The following is a 22,821-nucleotide window of genomic DNA, read 5'->3' on the forward strand; positions in this document are numbered from 1 at the left end:
TCTTGTTGCTTCCTAACATATCCCTAGCACGTGGAACTCTGCCCGACACATTTAGGTGCTTAGTAAATATTTGCTGAGTGAATAAGTGACACGGAGACTAATCTGATTTATAGGTGAGTTCTTGGCCTAAGCATTTAAAATGTAATGAAAGGATTATGGTCTTAAAAATAATATTTACTTCTTATCTTTTAGATATGGGTAAATGTCATCTCACCAAAGGCAAGCAGGCTCTCGAGATCCGAAGCAGTTTATCTGAAAAGAGAGCCCTGACTGACCCCATACAAGGAACGGCACACTCCGCAGAGTCGCTGGTGCGGAACCTGCAGTGGGCCAAGGCGCACGGTACACTCGCATCTGTTTTTGTGAGCCCTTTCGATAATATGCTTCTGTTAAGTCATGAAGTATTTTTCCCTCCTGAGTCTGCAGCTTTCCCCCCAATGTTGCAGTGAAAATATTTTAGCCTTGCAGGCAAACACAAGACTAAACAAATGTTTCAACGACAGATAGGACACCGATTTCCTCGATGTTGGAAATAGTAAAGTATTTAACTCATTTTTACCATTAGTAAAATTAAAATATGATCATTTAAAAATAATTTTCAATTTAATACACACTCCTTTAGGCTGTCCTATATGTGAGCCATTAAATGTCCTGCATCAGAAATCAGACAGGCCGGGGTTCTGCTAAGCATGATGAGCATGTTAACCTACAAAATGGGGAGGAGAGAGAGTACTTGCTGGGTAGGGTTGTTGGTAGTGAATGAAATGACACTTGTCAAGACACAAGCATGGTGGTCAGCAAACACTGTCTGCCTGTAAATACCACTGAGCGTTTTGTCTTTGACACTTGAATCAGTGGGCTGGTAAAGAAGAGAAAAGAAGGCGAAGTAGGATTCATGTCTGTAATTTAATTCCCTTTGATAATTCTGTGGGGTTTCATGAAAAAGTAAGTTTAAATTATTGACTGAGGAAGAGGGTATGGGGAGATAAATGATAATGAAAAAATAAAATAAAAATGAATTATTGAAGAAAAAATAAAACACCCCTGAAGAGGAAAAATAAATAAGTAAAAAATAAATTACTGCCTGAAATATTTTGGATTTTCTCTTAGTCCCAAATATCTATGCTGTGAATCCATCATTATGGATAGTTGAAAATAATTGTTTTTGTTGAACTTTTATATAATGTCTTTTTTATAATATATGAAAAAACATCTTTTGATAAATTAATATATTAAAGCACATTCAAATGTAAAATGACATAAATGTGTTATCTTGGCATTCCAAATGATGGATAAGTAATTGAAATTGATTCTTTTTCCTTTAAAAAATCTCTAATCAGCAGTAACAAAATTATAGTGGTAAAGAGCAAAGCAAACAAAACCTTGTTATAAAATAAAACTGAAAGGTCAAGTAGAAAGTATTTTTGACGAATTTGGTAAGTAGATAATTTTTTAAAATAAAGAGCCCATGTAAAATAATAAAACAAAACATTAAGACCCCCTTAATCAATAATCGAAGGATGTAAATTCAACAATTCACACAGTTGAGAATGTATTAATAATTAAGCTATAATTAAGCAAGAAATATAGAGAATGGCAAACTAAAATAGTAATTATAGAAAAAATTAAATCTTTGATGGCATAGTTTTTTTTAGCTGAATCCCATAGGCATATTTTTTGAAAATTAATATTGTAGAAATGTAATGGAGAAACTAGCATAGTTATATTGTGTGTAAGTGGAAAACTTGCAATTGTGAGGAACCATTGTTTAGGATCCAACAATCCTAAAGCGTTACATATATATAAGAAATAGTGCCTATTACAGAAAAACAATGAAACCCAAAAATATTAGACTCCACAGTAGCAGAATCGTTAAAGATAACAAACCAGAATGGCATTATGCTTTATCAAAAACTATTTTCATGAAAATTGTGGCAACAGGAAAAATACATTTACAATATTATGTATACTTTTGATTACTACTATAAAAGTTATATAAGTGAAGGGATAAGAACCATAAGGAAACAGTAGATGAAAGATTTTTATTTGCTTGACCAACATCATTTTGGGTTTTTGTTTTCTCTTTTTTTGAGAGAGTGTGTGTGTGTGTGTGTGTGTGTGTGTCTTTAAACAATACAAAGGGGGACCCAAAAATGGAATTTGTTTATTAAAAATTGTGTATTTATCCTTACATGTTTAAACTTCAGTTACTTTCAAAGTCCTCTCCATTCGATGCAATGCACCTATCAAACGTTTTTCCATTGCTCAGAACAGTTTTTGAATTCGTTGATTTTGATGCCTCTTAGTGCTCCTGCTGTTTTCTGTTTTACCTCTTCTACATCAGCAAAACGTTTTCCTTTGAGGACTTTTTTCGCCTAGGGAAACAAAAAAGATCAGAGCAAGACAGGGTGAATAGGGAGGGTGGGGCATGGGAGTCATGCTGGGGTTTTTTGGGTCAAAAAAATTGCTCAACACTCTGCATGGTATGGGCAGGTGCCCTCCTAAATCAATCATCATGAAATGGGGAAATGCATTGACTCTTCAAAAAACGCACTGAAGCCGAACACAACCTCTCACAACACCACCAGCTGGTGCACTGATACAGATGGGTTCCTAGAGCACTCATCTAGTAGGGGAAGCCCGTACTACAAGGGGCCTGCCCTTCAAAAAATAATTCAGGGGTTTTTTGGGTCCCCCTTCATATGTTAGTTATATAACTTTTTTAAGCAAAAGAAAGTGTTTTAACTGTAGTTTGCCCCATAAAGATTATTTGTTTGCTGTTTACCATCAGAAAAGTTCCCTCTTTAAATAACTATTTATAACTTACTTTTATTGTTCTTTCTCAGAACTTCCAGAGAGTATGTGTCTTAAATTTCAGTGTGGTGTTCAGATTCAATTAGGATTTGCAGCTGAGTTTTCCAACGTCATGATAATCTACACAAGTATAGTTCACAGACCGCCTGATATAGTAATGTGCGATGCCTATGTCACTGATTTTCCACTTGTAAGTCTCTTCCTTTTTTTAAAAAAATATAATATCTAATGATATATCCTCACTTATTAAAAACTAAATTTTGGAAAACTTAAAGTTGTTGATAAATATAAAAGAAATATGTATACATATATAATATACATAAATACTTATTTTACTTACTTGTATTTTAGTAACACTGGTCATGCCATTTGAAAGCCAGTTGCCAACATACCTTAAATTTGTCAAATTTAGAGATATCTAAAGTTCACTAAATAGGAATTTCCCATGCCCAAAATAGGATTATCAAATGCGAAGGAATAAAATGTATGTTAATCATATGTCAAGAATAATTTCCATTTAAAAACTGTTCATTCCAATATGAGTTATTACAACAGTCTTTTTTGTCAAGTGACAGCAGTATCTTGGAAGAGTAGAAATCAAGTTCTGTTTCCAAACATTTAGATGGAATTTTTTGTGTGCATTGGCCAAAAGAAGCCAATGAACGGTGCTGTTCTTTCCTACATAGGCGTAGTACATTGAGAAGGAAGCAAGGAGTAAATCTGAAACATCGTCTTTGCTACTGCTAAAGGCTTCATGGAGGACATTACTTAGTGTGAGGACAAATGGTACAGCACAGAACCCCAGAATTAGTCAGGTCTGCCCCCCAGTGGGTAGTGCAGGGTGGGGATCAGCCCCTTGGGCATAGGGCAGCGCAGAGCCGAGGGACTTCTCCCTGGAGGAGCAGGACAGACTGCTCTCGGCCATGGCTGGCTCTACAAGGAGGAAGAAGGAAGGGCTGCCTTTGGCATGTCCATTTATTCTCCTTAAATAGACAAATCATATAAACGCTTCTGCACCTTTCCAAAAGTGATGAGTAAGGATGGAGAGAGTCCAGGAGTCACCACATGGGGCTTGAAATTAAAAGGAATCTTGAGTAGGTTCAGAAGTGTTTCTAGAGATAGTTTGAAAGTAACTCCTTTCAGAGCTACCTTTTTTAATGTACCACTGCAGAATTTAAAATTCCTATTATTATTAGAACATTTTCATTGTTTCTTTAGTCCTGGATAAATGATTACATACTTAGGCCAATAGTCAGGAAAGAGCAAGACCCATTAAAATGTTTTATTGTCATAGACAATCTTGTGACTTCCACTGATTTCACTAATAACATTTATTGATTTTCACAGGACCTGGATATTGATCCAAAAGATGCAAATAAAGGGACACCTGAAGAAACTGGCAGCTATTTAGTATCAAAGGAGCTCCCCAAGCATTGCCTCTACACTAGACTCAGCTCACTGCAGAAATTAAAGGTTACAACTTTTCCTGTTTACAACTAATAGAAAACTTTATGAAAGCGAAGATTTATTTTGACATGTGAGCCTTGTACTAGGATCTGCTGCTTCACTGCGTGTGAAATTAAAGTAGAGCTAACTGATCTCTAGTGAGTCTTAGCAGTGACCCATTTCATATTAGAGTCGGTTTTGACGATGGCCTGAAGGTGTTTGCGTGACAGTGTATGTGAGCACCCTCCACGCTGTTGGAAAGTTAGAGACGCAGCGCATAGTCTGCTCTTAAATGTCTCAGTGTTTTCAAATACTCATTTCCTAGTTCTACAACTTTCTGCCAAATAAATAGCAAATTAGAATTGGGGTTTCTTTTGATCTTTTTTTCATTTCTTGTTAACTTACAAATCAGCAACTACCTCTGCATGCTTGAGCTTTCTCATAAAAGCGTATCCATGCCAGCCTGAGTTTGTAGTTTATTTACAGCTGCATGACTATAGGATGTATTAGCTGAAACTCGGGAGTGGAGTGGGCACTGCTGACACTTGCAGAAGGACAAGTGTCCTTCTTGTCACCCTGTTCATAACTAATCTACCTTCTCCATTTATCTTTGAAAATCAGCCCATTATCTGCTTCAGTTACACACCTATGAGTGTGGGAAAGATAGTAGCTAATCTTTTATCTTGAGTATAAAGCCAGATTATTGTTCTGTTAAAGGACCATTCCCTATCTCTCATCACAAGGCACAGAAAGTTTCTGAAGCCCCCTGCTTGCAAACTGCCTTTTCACTCGTCAAGAATATAATGCCAGATCTCTGTGATTTTGCCTACTTTCAATAGTAAGAACTAGAATTATATTGATTCAAATTATTGATTGAGGGAAGAGGACGCTGATGATAGCCAGCCTTTCTCAGGGTAGGGAAGGTGGAAAGGATGCCTTGAGGATTTGAAACCCGGGAGAGGAGAGTGGGAGTGGATTCTCATCATTGTTTTTTTCTGTACTTGTGTGAATGATAGTGTAAGATTGAGATACTTTCACAGTTGATAAAAATAACAAACCTTACTCCTTTTACTTTTCAGGAGCAACTAATCTTCACAGTGTGTTTATCATATCAGTACTCAGGATTGGAAGATACCATAGAGGAAAAGCAGGAAGTGAATGTTGGGAAACCTCTCATTGCTAAACTAGACATCCATCGAGGTTTGGGAAGGAAGACTTGCTTTCAAACTTGTATTATGTGCAATGGCCCTTACCAGAGCTCTACGTCCACCTCGGCCGGACAGTATCATTCTTCTCAAGACTCCTTCCTTGGTGTGTACCATTCACATGTTGGTAATTCCAACAGCGTCCTGCCATCGGAGAGTTGTCATTGCAGCCGGACTGCGGATGCATTTATTTCAAGTCATCACACACACCATTACTCGTGTCAGTTTGGTAGAAGTAACGTGCCAGTCGAGACAACTGATGAAATACCATTCACCTTCTCTGATGGGCTCAAGATTTCTGAAAAGTGACCTCCTTGCTTTTGAAAGTTATAATTACAAGATGCCTCATATGCAACAGTACTTATGTAAAGTGAAGTACTATGAAAAAGCACATATGCGTATGTAGAGAAAAAAAACTACTAACAGCCATTTCATGGTGAGCTCAGGACATTGAGATGCTGGAATTATATTATTTAATCACAAACTTCCTCAGCCTCCTTCCTCTGTTAAGGTTTTGGGAATAGGCTGATTGGTTCTGTAAGAGTGAGGTATGGCTGTATATATGTTCATTTGTATATAAGAAAAATATTTTCATTTTGACCACTCTTAAGTGAGAACAGTGGGAATGGCATTACTGTAGAATAAATCATTGTATTTTTAGAACCAGGAAAAGAATCTTCACGATCACCAGGCTTCACCAGATTTTGTCAGGCAGAGGAACAAACTGAGGTATCTTTGAAGTTGGAGTCGGTGCTGAAACCTCCAGGTGTCTGTTCCCAGGATATTCCACTACACTGCCTTCCTAACGGGTTCTGAGACAGGCATTGTGTTTGTAGCTAGACTCAAAAATAGCTATGTAAATGTACATATCTGTACATAAACTAGAAATGTACAAACTTTTGTTTTTGATTATAGGACTTTGATGCCTGTGTCAGTTAAGAGGTTTGTATATAAACTTTATGGAGAACAAGCTGAAATGTTTCAGTCTAAGGTCATGGAAGCATATGAGCAGTAAAAATGTTTGTCTGTTAAAGCTGGACAGCAGGCTGAGAGGATGATAGTGCTACTGGCACAACCTTGGTGTCTGCCTGTCTGACTCTTACAAACATCGGACATGCCTTCCTTGATAGCGTGTACTTCCTTATTGAATGTTACTCGCCTTAGGAGATAATCTTATCGCCTTTGTTCTTAAACTTATTCTACCCAAAAGCAAGTTTAAAAGGCAGCTGTCAAAAACAAAAAACTGAATTCATAACTTGAAAACATTCCACAAAGAAAACCTCAGGCCCAGGTGGCTTCACTGCTGTATTCTACCAAACATTTAAAGGTCAACACCAATCCTTTGCAAACAGTCCCCACAAACAGAAGACGAGAGAACACTTCCCAACACCTCTGCTGTGGCCGTGTTGCCCTGACACAGAACCAGACAAAGACATCACAAGAAAACTACAGCCAATGTCTATTATGAGTATAGATTTAAAAATCATCAAGAAAATACCAGCAAGTTGAACCTAGCAACATGTAAAAAAGCATTATACACCATGACCAAGTGAGATTTATCGCAGGGATGCACAATCAGTTTAACATCCAAAAATCAGTGTAATATGCAAATGATTCTTATTCACAGATGTCATATTTTATAAAGTCACCGGTAATACTGAATTAGAGAATATGGATCCATAGCCCCTGGGGGAAGTGCGCCCGAGCTGGAATCCATACCTGCCCAACTGGCCACAGGGCCAGAGCTGCTTGCACTACACTGCCTGACCCCTGCCTTCTCTGTCCTCTGGTCATTGCTGTAGGAGAGCGGAAACAAGAAGGTGCTGGCTCATTCGACCTGAGCTGAGAGCATGCCCATGAGGGAACTGAAAATCCTCACTGGTCTGTGGATGATCATCACAGTGCTGCAAGTATTGACTTTGGGATCTCAAATTGGCAAATTCACAAAATGAGAATCATGAATAATGAGGATTAACTGCACCGTGTTCATAAAGGACAAAGTGACCACATGATCGTCTTGACAGGTGCAGAAAAAAAACAGTTGATAAAATTTAGCACTTTTTCATGATAAAAGTGCTCAATGTACTGGGAATTAAAGGGAAGTTCCTAAACATAATAAAAGACATCTATGAAGGACCCGCAGATACATCTGCAGACACCCAGACACAAAAAGAGAAGAGACCCCGGGACCAGCACGAGGCACCCACCCGCACCATGACCAAGACCACCAAGACCCACGTTGCCTTGCTTGCCTGCAGCAGGTTCAGTCCCATCACTAACGGGCACATTCAGATGTTTGAAAGAGCCAGAGGTTATTTGCAAAAAAGTGGCAGGTTTATTGTAATTGGCAGGATCGCCTCTCCTGTCCACAGCTCCTGTGGAAAACGGCATGTGTTGAGCCTTCATCATCTCATCATGTGTCAGCTGGCCGTCGAGAATTCCGATTGGGGTCAGGGTGGACCCATGGAGTGCTACCCGGCCATCTGGCGGACGACCCGCAGTGTGCTGGGGCACCACCAGGACCTCATGAGGCGGGTGACTGGCTGCATCCTCTCCCGGGTCAACACACCCTTCATGACGCCTGTGATCGGACAGCCCCAAAATGAGAACCCCCTGCCCATGTACCAAAACAACAACATGCCCGCCACGCCCACTGCAGCCAAGATCTTGGGGAAGGTGGAAGGAAGTCGAAGCCGGATCCGCTGTGTCCGCCGGCCGGTGGAGCACTTTGCCTCTGTGGGTGAGAATGCCAGCCCGTGCTCGGCGATCGGTATGAGATCAAGCTGCAGATCTTGCTGCTGTGTGGCAGGGACCTGCTGGAGTCCTGCCTCCTGGGGCTCTGGAGTGCGGCAAATAAGGAGGTGATTGTTGGGGACTCTGGGATCGTGGTGGTGCCCTGGGGCACAACTGACACAGACTGAATCATGAATCACTCCTCAGTGCTCCGCAAATACAAAAACATCCTGGTGCTGAAGGAAGACATCTCCACCCCGTGTCTGTTGGCAGCTCAACCAAGAGCAGGCTGGCCCTGCAGCATGGGACGGCCACATCATGGATTACCTGTCGCAGCCGGTCATTGACTACATTCTCAGGAGCCAGCTATACATCCACGCCTCGGGGTAGCGACCACACAGCCCTCTGCTCCACTCTCCCCTTGTCCTCCGCCAGCACACTGGCCCCTCGAGTCTGTCAGTCCTCTGTTTGCCTCCTGCCTCTCTGTTTCTCCATTTCCTCATCTTGACTGTTCCCCTCCTCAACCCCCCGCAGAGAACCACAGCGTCCCTTATTCCCCGGTCATCTTTGGAAAAACTTTCCTCTGGTCTCCAGGTTGGGGGTGGGTGAGGGAATAGGGGTGGGAGTTTGGGGTAGGTGCAGTCCTTGGAGATGTGCTGGTGTCCATCTCCCAGCAGCCCCTAGAGAGTGGCTCTGGTGCCCCCCCCTCCCAGCATGCTCTGGGGAGGCAGCTCTGGCTCTTGCCTTCCTGGCATGTCCTTTACCGCAAAGGGCTATTTTTTTCTTTTCTGTTTTGTTTGTTTTGATGTTGATTGTTCTTCCCACCTAATAGAAATGGGTGAAATCAGGAAAAAGAAAAGAAAAACCCATGGGTATCATCATATTTCATGGCTGAAAGAAATATGATATTGAATGCTGAATGCTTTCCTCCTAAGATCAGAAAGAAAACAACGATGTTCTCTTTCCTTGTATTCAAAATTGTACTTCAGGTTCTAACCATAGCAGTTTGGCAAGAGAAAAGATAAAAGGCAACCATACTGGAAAAGAAAGAAAACTGTATTTAGGATGACATGTCTCATTACCTCATTATATAGAAAGTCCTAAGGAATTCATTTAAAAACAAATGAGTTCAACAGTTTACAGGGTAGATAACAAGATCAATATAAATAAATCTGTTTGTTTTTGGTGGGTGACAACTATATTTTCTACAGTTAAAAGCTGGTGAAAAACCCTGATGAATTCTATTAAAGAAAACACAACATCTCAATTAAAAACTAGGGTAACTATATTTGCTCATTAAATACTAATAAAGTTTTCTAAAACACAACTTGAAAACATCCAGCATGCATATTTAATTTCAGTAGAGTGAATTCACGACCAACCATACATGCTCCAAGGCCAGATTAAAAGTTATCACAGTCATCATCGCATTTTCTTTTCAATGCATTTGGTGGTTCACTGGCAGTATTTTTATGACGACACCATGTCAGTGGTAATAATGTTTTGGTTGGACCCGACCTATGGATTAATCGGCATTCTGAACTGCTGATGTTGCAGGAGTAATGCTTTTAGAGCTGAGGACTTCAAAGTGGGCATTTGTGCTGTAAACCTTTGCCCTTTGAGGGACATTGGAGTCACCGCTTGAGCAGTTGGTGTGTCAAGTGTGGGAGCGCTTGGTCTGCTAGTAACTGAACCAACCCTTAACTGCAGAGCTGTTACTCTTCCTGCAGAAGTAGACGCCTTTTTTCTGTGAAGACTTGAGTCTATACTTTGGAGCAGTCAAGCAGTGTCTGTCAGGTGGCAGTCTCGGGCCTGAATGGGGCTTGATCAACGCAAAAGGGTCTGATTTCTTTGCCTTGCCGTATCTAATTAAAAATCTCTTGAGGGAGGAGGGGCAACGGACTGGTCAGCATGACACTGGACTGCCAGTCGCACATCAGCAGGAGGTCAGCATGGCTTGAATACATTTTTGCATCATAGAGAATCATGGTCACATTTTGGAAGGCAAGCTCCAACATCTGATTTCTAATTCTTGGCTCATACTCTGTAATGCTCCTCATCCTCAGGGTTTCTGCCATCATCTGTGCATCTGCTGGCTTTCCCTGCGGAGAAGCTATTCTGCCAGCCTCCATGGTGCCCAGTGATCAGACTTCTCCAGCTAAATCACCCACGTTAATGTGTTTCAGCCCTGATCTTGAGGCAAGTTCTTTGTCTAGCATGGTTTTTCCAGCCCCTGGTGTACTGGTGAGCAGGATGTTCAAGAACAACTTGGTCCTCAATGTGATGACTCTCCAGTTTTATTTCTATACTAGCAATGAACATTCTGAAATTCACATTTTAAAAAATTCTACTTACAGTAGCATCAAGATAAATAAAACTGCAAAACATATTTGGAAGAAATTAAAGACCTAAATAAATGGAAAGACATCTTTGTTCATGGGTTGGAAGATGACATTGTTAAGGTGGCAATGTTGCCCAAATTGCTCTACAGATTCAGTGCAGTTCCCATCAAAATCCCAGCTGGATTTTTTGCAGTAATTAAGATGATAAATTTCATACAGAAATGCAAGGGACCCATAGCCAAAAAAATTTCAAAAAAGAACAAAGTTGACTCACACGATCAATTTCAAAACTTTTTACAAAGCTACAGTAATTAAGACAGTGTGGTACTGCTATAAAGATAGACATACAGATCAAGGGAATGTAAAATACAACTTAGAGTTTAGAAATAAACCCATACGTTTACAAATCAGCTTTTTGACAAGGGTACCAATACCGTTTGGTGGAGAGTTGTCTTTTCCATAGACAGTCCTAGGAAAATTGCGTAGCCATGTGCTGAAGCACCTTGACCTTATACCATATACAAATGTTAATTCAAAATGGATCATACACCTAAATATAAGAGCAGAAACTATAAAGCTCTTACAAGAGAACAAAGAAGTAAATCTTTGTGATCTTGAGCTAAACGATGGTTTCTTGGATACAGCACCAAAAACACAGGCAACAAAGGAAAAAAATTAGACTCCTTCAAAATTCTGTGCCTTAAAGAATGCTCTCGAGGATCTGAAAAGACAGGCCACAGAATGGGAGGAAAGTTTTGAAAGTCGTATTTGGATAAGGGACTTGTATCCATGTATTTAAAGAATTTTTATAGTATTAAGACATAACACGCGCGCGTGCATGTGCACGCTAGTGCTGAATGGTGGCTGTTAAAAAGCAGTGACCGATGACCTGTCCCCTTGCTGTGATGACAGAAATGTTCTGTGCACTCTCTGATGTGGAGGCCTCTAAGACCCTGTGGTAATTGAGTGATTGAAATACAACTAGTGTGAGGAACTCAATTTTTTAATTTTAGTTGTAAATAGCCACATCTAGCTAATGGCTTCCATATTTGTGCCGCCGTAGACAGTGGAGCCAGGGGTTAGGTAGGGTAAAGGGACTTCTGCTCTTCACTTTATACTCTTCTGTATATTTGCATTTTTAAACTGAGCATATATTTATCATTTTTAAACATTTTTAAATAACAAAGGATGGTGCAGTTTTTGTCTTTTCTAGCAGCCCTTGCTTTTACTTAAATCTCTTAATGCCAATTGCTTTATAATATTAGCCTAGAATTTATGCTTTAGTGGAATTTAGTAAAGGTGACCTTTCGACACTAATTAGAATATGAGGAATTAATTAGAGTAATAAAGGCTCACCTCAAACTGAAGCTAATATTTGATTCTCTGGAGAGTAACTAAAAATTATAAAGTAGCATTATATGTTACGTGTTTTTCAGTGAAAGGAAAATATCAATACATGAGAGCCTATAAATATAAGGCAGTAAAGTATTCTCTCTCCATAGGTGAGCAAGTTGACAGCGTACCCTTAGGAAAGAAAGCATGTAGAAAATACCAACCCAGAAAAGGTGCATTTAGACTTTGGCTTTTCCTGCAATCTCCAATGTTTATTGCTTTTCAAGTCACTGACTTGGCACGTGAAGCAACAATGAGGTGGTCTCTTCAGCAGTCAAAATGTTTTGACTTGTCAAACTCAAGAAGATTCGATCATGGAGCCACAGCTCAGATAATTGATGTGTTGACACAAAGATTGGCTCAAGTTTAAGATCAGGAGATAGGATTTTTAAATACTTTTTTAAAAAGATTTTTTAATGTACTTTAGAAGGAGGGAAAGGGAAGGAGAAAGGGAGAGAAACATCAATGTGTGGTTGCCTCTCACGCACCCCCTACTGGGGACCTGGCCCACAACCCAGGCATGAGCCCTGACTGGGAATCGAACCAGTCACCTTTCAGTTCACAGGCCAGCGCTCAAGTCCACTGAGCCACACCTGCCAGGGCTGATTTTTTAAATACTTTTAAGGTTTGTTTTTTTAGCAAAAGGACTAATAAATTTTGTTGTTTACTATTAGTTGAACAGTCCCCTGGTATTTATATACTATCATTGCTTTTAACTGTCAAGCGATGCCGAATACTCAGAAATTACACATTGCCTTTGCGCATTTCACCCTGTTTATCTAGTACCTAGTTTGACATTGTGAATTTTATCCAGGCCTAACTAAAATATATTTTCTAATACTTACCCTTGAATTATATAATGAAGTTCTCATAATATAGTACTAGTAAAGAAAAATCCAGAACATGAGAATGTTTGTATAGGTGTATATAAGGTTTTTTCCCAATTTGACAGCATTAAAAGTATTTCGGCCTCAGACACAAAGTTTGGCTTTCCTAAGGAGGAATGGGATCCCCGATCACTCTTCCACCCACACTCACTGGTAAAGGCGGCTTGCATCTGCTGTTTTAGTAGAACGCGTGGTTCTTCAATGTTTTCCAGGCTCGAGGTGCAAATGTTTATGCAAAAGAAGGAAAGCAAGTAAGCCTTTGGGGTGGGCGTGTCGTTTTCTATATGCTACGTGCAAAGGTTTCACACACACGGTCTCTTTTAAACTCCACCTTGCAGTGTGGAGATGAGGAAACTAATTGCTAGGCTCACCCAAGATGTCAGTTCACCTGGGGACGGCCCGCCTGGCAAGTGGCCGAGGCAGGAAGACTCAACCCCCGGAGAGTGCCCATTCCACAGCGCTGTTTCCTGTTACCCAATAATGAAGATACACAGTTGTTGGATAATTGCTCAATTAACGCAAAAACGGTATGACCCTAAATGCTCGTCTCATAGTTTTTTAAATACTGTGTCTAAGAGATACAAATCTTTGAATGGAGTTTGCCAGAAACCATCCTACCGTGAAAACAGAAGTAATGGCATGTTGAATTTAATAACGCAATCTTGGAGTTCTTCCAACAGCAGAAAAAGAGCCAGCAGTGGTTTTTGATGGCATGGGTGTGCGAACAGTGTGGCTCAATATTTCATTCTAAGTACATGACACATATTTTTAAATATTGAAACATTGCTCTTAAAGGAGAAAGTAATTTACCACCTCTAAGCATAAAAGTCATAGGTCATATTCCAAAACTTTCCAAAGGAGTTCACCTGAAATTAATAATGTGGCTGTATTCCACTCAGCAGAGTTCTGACAGGGAAAGCCCTTAAAAATATTTTTAAGTGTTTTCATAAGCCTTAGTTTTACCACTTTTAACTTTGTATAGAGTGGTCATTGCTGTATTACAAAGATTTCTGTCTTCCTTAAAGACTGATCATTTATTATAATACATAACTTCTGTATATCTCTGTGCCCAGTTTAAGCAAGTGGCTTCATCTCCTGTCCCAACTTCCTGTTCTCACAGTTGACCTCGTACCAGGGCTTGGTGGTTTTCACACTGTTCAGAGTAGCGACGCTCTGGAAGGGGGAGCAGGCTTTTCACCTCTGCTGCATCTGGAAGCACCCTGCTTGTGCCTGTTAATAGACTGCCTCTGCGTGTCAGCTGTGGTAGAAAGCGTAGAAAGTCTCTCAGCCAAGACCCAGGGTGTCCTCTCACCAGATGCCTCCATTGCTCGGAGAGTCTGCCCTCACGCCCACAGCTGTTCCCCACGCCAGCTGGGGACTTCGGGCAGACAACACTGCGAAGGAAGAGGGGTGAAACATGCCTACCCAGCTGGAGGGGCTTCTGGCCTCCCCTTTCAAAGGAAGAGTTCAGCAAGCCAGTGCGTCAGAGCCGCTGATAGCAAGTCAAAGCCAAGTGAGCGGGTACTGACCAGCAGTGTTGGCGAATGGCCTAAAACTTGGCCCTCAACTCATCTTTGCCATTCAAGATGTGACTTCCTGGTGGGTGTTTTTAACAAGGCAAGGTGCCACCGGACACCCTCCCATATGAATCAGTTATTGCTCACTAGGTGTTAAGTTTCTCAAACCCCTATTTTACACTTCGGTGCCACTCGACATCCACGGTGGCTCTGAGAGGTATTTCGGCTCATGGCAGCCTGGCCACCAGCAGCCATGGCAAAGGGCGCCTGTTGGAGAAGGTGAGGTGGGCAGTACACTGGCTCAGCCGGCTGCTCACACGCTCCCTGGAAGCCCGGCTGCGTAGACAGCCAACTCTCAGTTGAAGGCGACTTACAGATAGGAACAGGGAGAGGCCCTCGGGTTAACGCTGTGGCTAAGAGCCGGATGATGCGGGCTCTGGATTTGGTGCTGACTTTTGTAACCACCCTCTTGGCAATTGGCAGACTTTGAAGGAGGTCAGACGGGCACGATAGCATCATGTTAGTGTTCTGGAAACTGGGTCACATGGGAATGGCCTGAAGGCAAGAGAACACTTGAGAGGCCCTTGCAGTGACGGAGACTGAGAGGCGGCAGGACACCTAGAACTCTATGTTATGAAGGTACCGGGGGCATGTGGCAATGGTGGAAAGACAAGCCCCTGACAGACACCCCCAGGGAGGCTAGGGGCCAGAGCCCAACCCGGGCAACAGCTGAAGCTTACTTTGCCCAAAGGGAAGAGAACTGGTCTTGGTGGCCAGGAAATGGTTTGCTATTAATAATGCCAGCCTGCACCCACACAGAGGAGGGGTCAGACTGGGGAGAAGCCTGAGGGCCCCGAGCAGGAGGGGACCTGCAAGGGCTGCTGGCTCTCCTCCAGGCCCCCGGGGCCTACTCTTACCCCGGGGCCAGGCCTCCCTTGGGCTTTCTCTCTGGTTGAGTTCTGGTGAGGCCATGAGCTGGGATCCCCAGCAGAGGGCAGCACAGGCTTGAGTTTGCCCTTGACTCTCCAGCCAATTTACAAGTCCTCCAGTTTCTGTGTGAATATGTACCTGAGGAGGCAATTCTGTGTTTTTACAGCCTGGAGGCCTACCCATCCCGCCTGTGACTTGCTGCAATGACAGGGAGAAGGGGAAAGAAGAGGGTTGGGGTTGGGGGGCGCAAGGAGAGCCTGGGAGCTAAGGAACATGTAAGGAAGGGCTGCCAGGGCAGCAGTGGGTCGGGGGCAGCCAGGCTCAGGCAAGCAGCGAGCCAGCCCTTGCAAGTGGTCGTTCCTGTCTCCTGTCCCCTCACAGCCGCGACCCTGGTAACAACACAGAGAAACGGTGAGAAGCAACCGCTACTCCTGGCTGTGGACGTGGCCACATGTCCCGCCCCCTCGGAGGGAGGCTCCTGCCTCCCGCCCACCCCTCCTGGGGTCCCTGTAGGGGTCCTGCTCAGGGCACAGGAGCAAAAGAACCTACAGCTCCAGCTGAACTTTGAAACCTCCACATGCAGTCAGAAAACCAGGACTGCAGAAGGCTTCCCAGAGGACATAACCCTGAATGAAAAATTACTTTAAAAAAAAACAACCCTGGCTGGTGTCGCTCAGTGGATTGACTGCCAGCCTGGGAACCAAAGGGTCCCCGGTTCAGTTCCCAGTCAGGGCACATGCCTGGGTTGCGGGCCAGGCCCCCAGTAGGGAGTGCGTGAGAGGCAACCACACGTTGATGTTTCTTTCCCCTACTTTGCTTCTCCCTTCCCCTCTCTCTAAAAATAAACAAATACAGTCTTTAAAAAAGAGAGAAGAGGAAACAGAATTAAAAAAGAAAAAGAAAGAAAGAAGATGTGGCCCTGGACTCCAGCCTTTTAGAATTGAGTTCAGTTATGGCACTCTAATTTATTTTTGTAGTGATTTTTTTTTTAATTGTGGTAAAATAAACATAAAATGTCCAGACTTCACCATTTGCAGTTTCCAGTTCAATAATATTAAGTGTGTTCACATTGTTCCCACTCTAGATTTTATTGTGATTTCTCCTGTACAGAACCCGAGGCAGAGAGAGACCTCAAGTGAACCTCCGAGAAAAGACAGAGACCTGGAGAGTAATTTCATTGAGAACACATGGAAGGAATTGCAAGGTGGTATGACCGTGCACCTCGGAATTCCCAGGACTACTGTGCCCGGCGCTGGGGGGCAGGCAGGGGAGCGGTGGGGGACGTTATACCCTTCCCAGGTCAGTCATGTGTCCCCTCACATCCCCCCTACGCTGGCCAGACAGGACCGCAGCTCCCCTGAAAGGGGTCAGAGAGTGCGACAGAGAGACCCCCGCCCATGTTCAAAAACAGAACCAAAGGCTATTCAAGATAATCTGTGCAACATGTAAATGGCAACTCACAAGAGATTATGACAAAAAGGAAGTTTTAAGCAGTAGAATGCCTTAGACGCCTGGCCTTCGATGTGCTAGAAAGCAAGCGAGACAACCTGCACCCCAATACTAACGGCGGGCCCTGTTTAGACAGCACCAGCTAGGAGCCTGGCGCAGTGCTCATGGCTTTCCTCGTGGGGCCTTTGCGAGGGAGGTGCTGTCCTTAGCCTGTCCCAGAGAAGGGGACCAAAACCCAAGGCCTGCCTGGCTCCCATGGGTTTTAATAACCCAGCATGTCTTCGGATGCTCTGCCGGTGGAAGACCATCCCTTCTTTCTCGCTCTTGTCTTAGCTGCTCATCTCCTTCAGGGACTTGAATCTGAAACTACGTGGCCGGGGTGGCTGATGTGCAGCTGATTTGGACAAAAATACACATGCCTTCCTTTTTCCCTTTATCTGTTCCTTATTTTTCATCATTGAGTCCTACTTTTATTCATACATACAAGTGGGTGAGATTTGAACGTCCTTCCAGATCGGAGCGTTTCCGCGGACGCGGAGTACTAAAAAGCCAAAATCCAAACGACAAAGCTCCTGTGTGTGGCGACAGCCCGGCCCACCGTCTCCAGTGGGCCGTGGTCCCCTTGCCTCCTTTCCATGTTTGTTTTCTTTGTTTTTTCCTGCATATCATCAGCGTTCACGTTGCCGAATGCAGCTGTCTGTGAGGCTTGTGGGGTTTCTGCCAACCCTCTTGCCACAGCAGTGTCCCTTGGGTTAGCTGGCTTGCACACGTCCCCAGCCCTCCTTACAATGAACTGTGTGCCCCACCCCCGGGTCCCTCCGGGTCCCTCGCCAGGAAGCGCCCTGTCAGCCAGCTCAGCCTCGGGGCCTTCTCAGCATGGGCCCAGATTTTGTGGACAGAAGAGGATATGGACTCTGTGTTTGGGAAATGCCATTCTCCCATCCTGTTGGACCACATTACATGTCCATTTCAATTTTTTTGTTCAATTTTTTGTTTAATCATCACCTGAGGGTATGTCTTTATTGATTTGAGAGAGAGAGGAAGAGGGAGAGAAGGGAAGAAACATTGATGCAAGAAACATCGATCGCTTGCCTCTTGTATGCAGCCCAACTGGGAAAGAACCTGAAACCATTTTGTGCACAGGATGACACACCAACCACAACCAACTGAGCCACCTGGCAGGGCCATTTCAATGCCTTTCAACCAGGGTTTCTCAAACTTGGCGCTACTAGGGTCAGGGGGCAGATAATTCTTTGTTGGTGGGAGCTGTCCTGGGAACAGCGGGATTTTGGCAGCAGCGTGTTGAGTGGCCACAGCCTACTCGAGGCCAGTAGCATCACCCAAAACGGTGACACCCACACAAGTCACTGCCAAACGTCCTCTGGGGAGCCCTGGCCCTGGGTGAGAATTGCTAGTCTGGTGGTTAGAAGCCACCAGGGAGGTTGCAAAACACCCCACAATGCCCAGGACAGCCGACAAAGAACCGCCTGGCCCAGAGCGTCACGGTGCTGAGGTGGAGCCCTACACGGACGGTCCAGCCCGGCAGTCGTCATGTCCTTTGTGTTGTCTGCAGCCTGGCAGACCCTCCTCCGACACACCCCTCATCGGATTCTCTCCCTGTGCAATGAAGGGACTGAAAGAACTCTATAAAAAGTCAGAGCTTTGAAGAGGGAACATGTGCGTACCCCAAACTAGGGGCTTTCCAAACCTTCGTCTCGATGGAGTTAACCGCTGCAAAGGGGAAGGGTAGCAGGTAATCGGCGCTTGAGGGGAAGTGACCGGCAGGATGCTGGGGGCCTGACGATCGCCATAACCTCAGCGCTGACCCAAGGGGCCATGGTATCTCCCACGGGAGACTTCAAAGCCACGTTACTAAAAGGGCAGCAATAGATCTGGAGAGCCAGGGGCCAGAGCAGGTCCTAGGACCCACTACCAGATCTGACCGCAGGCCAGACCCGTGACCAGAACCATCTTGGAGGTTCTGAATGCCACCTCCTTGTCTCAGCTCTCTGAGGGGACGTAAAGCTCCCTTCCCTTTGATCAGAGCTGATTTGGGGATCTCGCAAGCCTGAAGGCATTCGGAACCAGCTTTCTCTGCTGAGGACTCTTCGCTCAATCCTGGTTCTCTGAGAAGCAGAAGGAAGTGCTGACATTTGAGATATGTGGCTCCCATCGGGGCCCCTCATACGAACTCAAAGCCAGAAACAGTCTTACTGGAGACAATCACAAAGAACCGCGTGTGCCGTGGTCGTTATAAATTCATTTTCCTCTGTCCACGAGCGCTGCGGCCAAGGTCTCTCCCCACAGGCATCTCCCCGCTGACCTGTGGGGCTGGACTTTAAAGGGCTTTCCCGACTTTCTGGAGGGAGGAACCCGTGCTGCTCCAAGACCTCAGCACCCCCACCCCAGCTCAGGAGAATCCCAGGAATGCCGCCCTCGCCCCAGTGCGGGGACGCAGACACAGAGCTCCCATCCACACGCCGCAGAACAGAACGCCAATGGGCCACTCACGGTGAGACAGCCCGCAGTCCACGGCGTCAGGGAAACTGACGTTATGGAAAGACGTGCATCCGGCAGATGTTCCTCCTTGTGGCACCCCGGCGTGGGAGGCAGGATAACGCCCCCAGAAGAACGCCCCCGAAGGCACCCGCATGCTAAGCACAGGAACCTGGGAGGCCGTCTTCCAGGGCAAAGAAGCTTTGGCAGGTGCGACGCAGTCTCAGGCGGGGAGACTATCCTGGACTGTCTGGGTGGTGGGCCAACATCACCACAGGGGTCCTTAGGAGAGGAGTATTGGGGGAACTAGAGAGACAAGGGGACAAGACGGGATGGCAGAAGCAAGGGTGAGGGGACCGTCTGTGAAGCTGGAGGAAGCGGCCACACACCTAGGAACACAGGCGGCCTGCGGAAGCGGAACAGGCGAGGAAGCGGCTGCCCCCAAGGCCCCTGCCAGCCCTCCTGGGTTCCCGCCAGCGCTCCTCTCTGCGTCCTGCCCTTGAGGCTCCCCTGAGGCTCATTTTGACCGGATTTCAGCCGTATGCGCATGCCGGGGAGAGGAAGGAAGGGATGGTGTGCGCCCTAGACCTTGTCCCTCTGTTGTCCTGCTCTCTGACTCGCCCAGAATGGATTTTCAGGACTTTATTCCTTCCCCACCTTGGGACAAATAAGGAGCGTCCCCTACCCAGAAGGCACGGAGCTGTTTACGAGGGGGATTCGCTGCCCCAGACATGAGGCGGCGGGGGCGCTTTGAAGAAGGGCTTGTTCTGGTCCTGACTCTCACTCCGTGTCACTCGGATGAACGACCCGCCAGCGCTGTCCTTTCCAGACAGTCGCTCCCAGGGGATTTTGTGAGGATCTGTGAGTTAGCGTTTGGAAAGAGCTCCTTGAACGCCTACATAAATAAAAAACCTCATGGCTGGAAATTCTGGTGTCCAGTAACGAGTCCTTTTCAAATCCCAGAGGTACTTAAAAATACGTGTTGCTCCCCAGTCATAGCCATTAGGTGCTTACATATGTGTAATTCTGTACATGCTATGTACACAGCTGCTGTCACAGAACACAGAGGAAGTACCAGGCAGGGAGTCAAGTTCATTACACACAGGACCTCGGTGATTTAGGGAGACAGAGGTCCCCTGTGACCCGGGCTTCCTGGCGTCCCTGGAGGCACGCAAAGCCCTGTGCCTGGGTTCGCATGGACCCCGACGTGGCCGACAGCAGGAGGAGCTCCTTGCACAGGGCCGGGCACAGAGTGGGGACTCAGTGACCAAACGGATGGCCCTTGTCTTAATTGAGAGGAACTGGGACGGGAGAGGCCGAGCGTGGGTCAGACCAGCAGAAACCGACGGAACCGACACTGCCCGGCTCTCTGCTCTCCTGCTAATTCACAGTGAAAGATGCTCAGCGGCTGGAATCAGTTCCTCACACCCAGACTTTTCTTCGTCGTTCTCTGCTCCTCGGCCCTGCCGGTTCTTCCTCAAATAAGCACCATGCAGGGCGGTAAGGCTGCGAGGACGGGTTTGGACGCTGTCTTCCTGAGCATTGTTTCTCACCCAAGTGCCCCTGGGAATGTCGTCAAGCACTTCTCAGAAGTCCATTTATGGTTTGGCTCGATTTCTCGGAAAAGAACAAAAGGGAGATGAGGGGCTTTCAATTGTGGGAAAGCAGAGCGAAGAAGCACAGAACAACACAACCTGTGTTCTTCACCAAGTTGAGATGGGGGCAGGTGGGCCTTTACACACAAATAGCCACCAGGTGGCACTGCTACTCTCCAAAAGTGCTTCGGGGGCGTTTGGAAGAACGGGTGGGTGTGGTAATGCGTGGGGGTGGGCCCATCGTGGTGTGTGTGTGGGTGCATGTGTGTGGTGGGTGGAGCATGTGTGCACACGTGTTGGGGGTCAAAGATAACTTCCCTCACACTGACCCAGCACCGCCCTGCCTGGCAACCAGTGTCTGTTCTCCCCTATCCTCCCTCATTCACCCACACCCCCTTCTTCTCCATCAACTGCTTTCCTATTCTTTGTCAAAAATTAGCAGAGAGGAGCAAGAAAGCCGAGAAGACATCATTAAAAAAACACCACACCAAAGACTCTTCCTCAGACGCCTCGGGGAGATGTGCAGTCCCCTCCTCTGTTACCCCATTCAACCCCCGACTTGTGTTTTCTTGCCCCCACCCCATTCCTCTCCAGCCCTAAACAGGTGATGCTTTAGTGCTTTCCAGAAAGGTGGTCCCATCATTCTGGCAATTTCCTTCTGGAAGGCCTGTTTGTTTGAAAAGAGGGCTCTAGCCCTGGCTGGTGTGGCTCAGCGGATTGAGCGCTGGCCTGCGAACCAAAGGGTCACTGGTTTGATTCCCAGTGCAGAGCGCATGCCTGGGTTGCAGGCCTAGTCCCCAGTAGGGGGTGTGCAAGATGCAACCGCATATTGATGTTTTTCTCCCTTCTTTCTCCTCTCTGAAGATAAATAAATAAAATCTTTTTTAAAAAAGAAGAAAGAAAAGAGAGCTCTAGACAAGTCAAGGCCTCAGAGAACGCTTCTTTAATGTTGGCTCTCTGGGTGCATTTCATATTAGACCTCCTGGATCTGAGGGGTGCGTGCAGGAGGGCACCTCCCCCCACCCCTACAATCCCACCAGCATCTCCCCTGTCTTTGTGTGAAGTTCTCCTCCAAGGCCTTTGAACTCCAGCCCTGCCCCAGAACCTGGGCAGCACAGTCAGGACGGCAAGGCTTACACGCGAGCAAAGACATCACTATTCATTGATCTTCTTCTTTCTCCACCTGCTTAATAGGCATTAAAAGCCATCCGCTGAAGGACCGCCTCCAGCCGTTTTCAAATGCACTGACATAATGGACTCTTCTCCGTAGAACAAACCTCCAGGGACTGAGGTTAGGCAGACCATTTATAACGCTGTCAGGATGCAGGCCAGGCAGTCCCAGCTTTGGCAAGAGCTGTGCTGCTGAGCGCTTGGGGTTCAAATCCAGACGGCAGTGTCTGTCTGGCTGGGTGACCCTGGGCCAGCCGTGGAAGCTGCCTGAGCTTCCAGGTCTGCATCTGTAAATCAAGGTTAATAATCCTTGCACACTGACTTATAGTGAGCCGTGGAGATTACACAGACACATTCCCAAGAAAAGGTCAAAGGCGGTATTGCTATTGTTCCTGTGCACCTGGCGTGGGCTAAATGTTGAACACACATGAATCATCTGAATCCTCACGACGACGCTCTTTTGCGGAAGTCTAAAGTGAAGTCTAAGGAAATTAGTGCTTCGTGGGCATCTGAATGGTGTGGGGAAGCCTTTGCGGGCTGTTTTAAGAAAGGTGCTGGTCTGGGATCCTATTCCTCCCTGTGAGGAATGAACCGGAAACTTTTTATTGACGTGGGGTGAGGGGCAGTTCTGAGGAGCGGTGAGATGTGGGTTTCCGTTCTCTGTTCTACTGGACCCTGGGCATGTTCCTCTGTGTTTGGTGATGCAGACAACAGGAAAAAGTCACCTCAGGCCCTGCCCAGGTAGCTTGGTTGGAGCATGGTCCTGATACGCCAAAGTTGTGGGTTCAGTCCCCGGTCAGGGTACATACAAGAATCAGCCAACAAATGCATGAGTAAGTGAAACA

The 22,821-nt window shown here is 45.5% G+C and overlaps 1 protein-coding gene and 2 pseudogenes across 1 annotated transcript in view; 2 read left to right on the plus strand and 1 right to left on the minus strand.

Annotated features, from left to right (window-relative positions):
• The window catches only part of MALT1 (MALT1 paracaspase), a 52,513-nt gene extending 43,912 nt beyond the window's left edge, over positions 1-8,601 (plus strand). The window contains exons 14-17 of the mRNA XM_054583736.1: positions 193-342; positions 2,847-3,004; positions 4,162-4,287; positions 5,340-8,601. Of these exons, the coding sequence (XP_054439711.1) occupies positions 193-342; positions 2,847-3,004; positions 4,162-4,287; positions 5,340-5,774 (869 nt within the window). The 3' untranslated portion in view covers positions 5,775-8,601. The remainder of the gene's footprint in view (positions 1-192; positions 343-2,846; positions 3,005-4,161; positions 4,288-5,339) is intronic.
• LOC129078749 (nicotinamide/nicotinic acid mononucleotide adenylyltransferase 2-like) lies at positions 7,530-8,588 on the plus strand (annotated as a pseudogene).
• Positions 8,602-9,716: 1,115 nt separating the features above from the next.
• LOC129078595 (transcription initiation factor TFIID subunit 9-like) lies at positions 9,717-10,331 on the minus strand (annotated as a pseudogene).
• Positions 10,332-22,821: the final 12,490 nt, after the last annotated feature.

The sequence above is a fragment of the Pteronotus mesoamericanus genome, unplaced genomic scaffold (assembly GCF_021234165.1).
Source record: "Pteronotus mesoamericanus isolate MK-2021 breed Mesoamerican mustached bat unplaced genomic scaffold, CSHL_Meso_final contig_74, whole genome shotgun sequence".
NCBI lineage: Eukaryota > Metazoa > Chordata > Mammalia > Chiroptera > Mormoopidae > Pteronotus > Pteronotus mesoamericanus.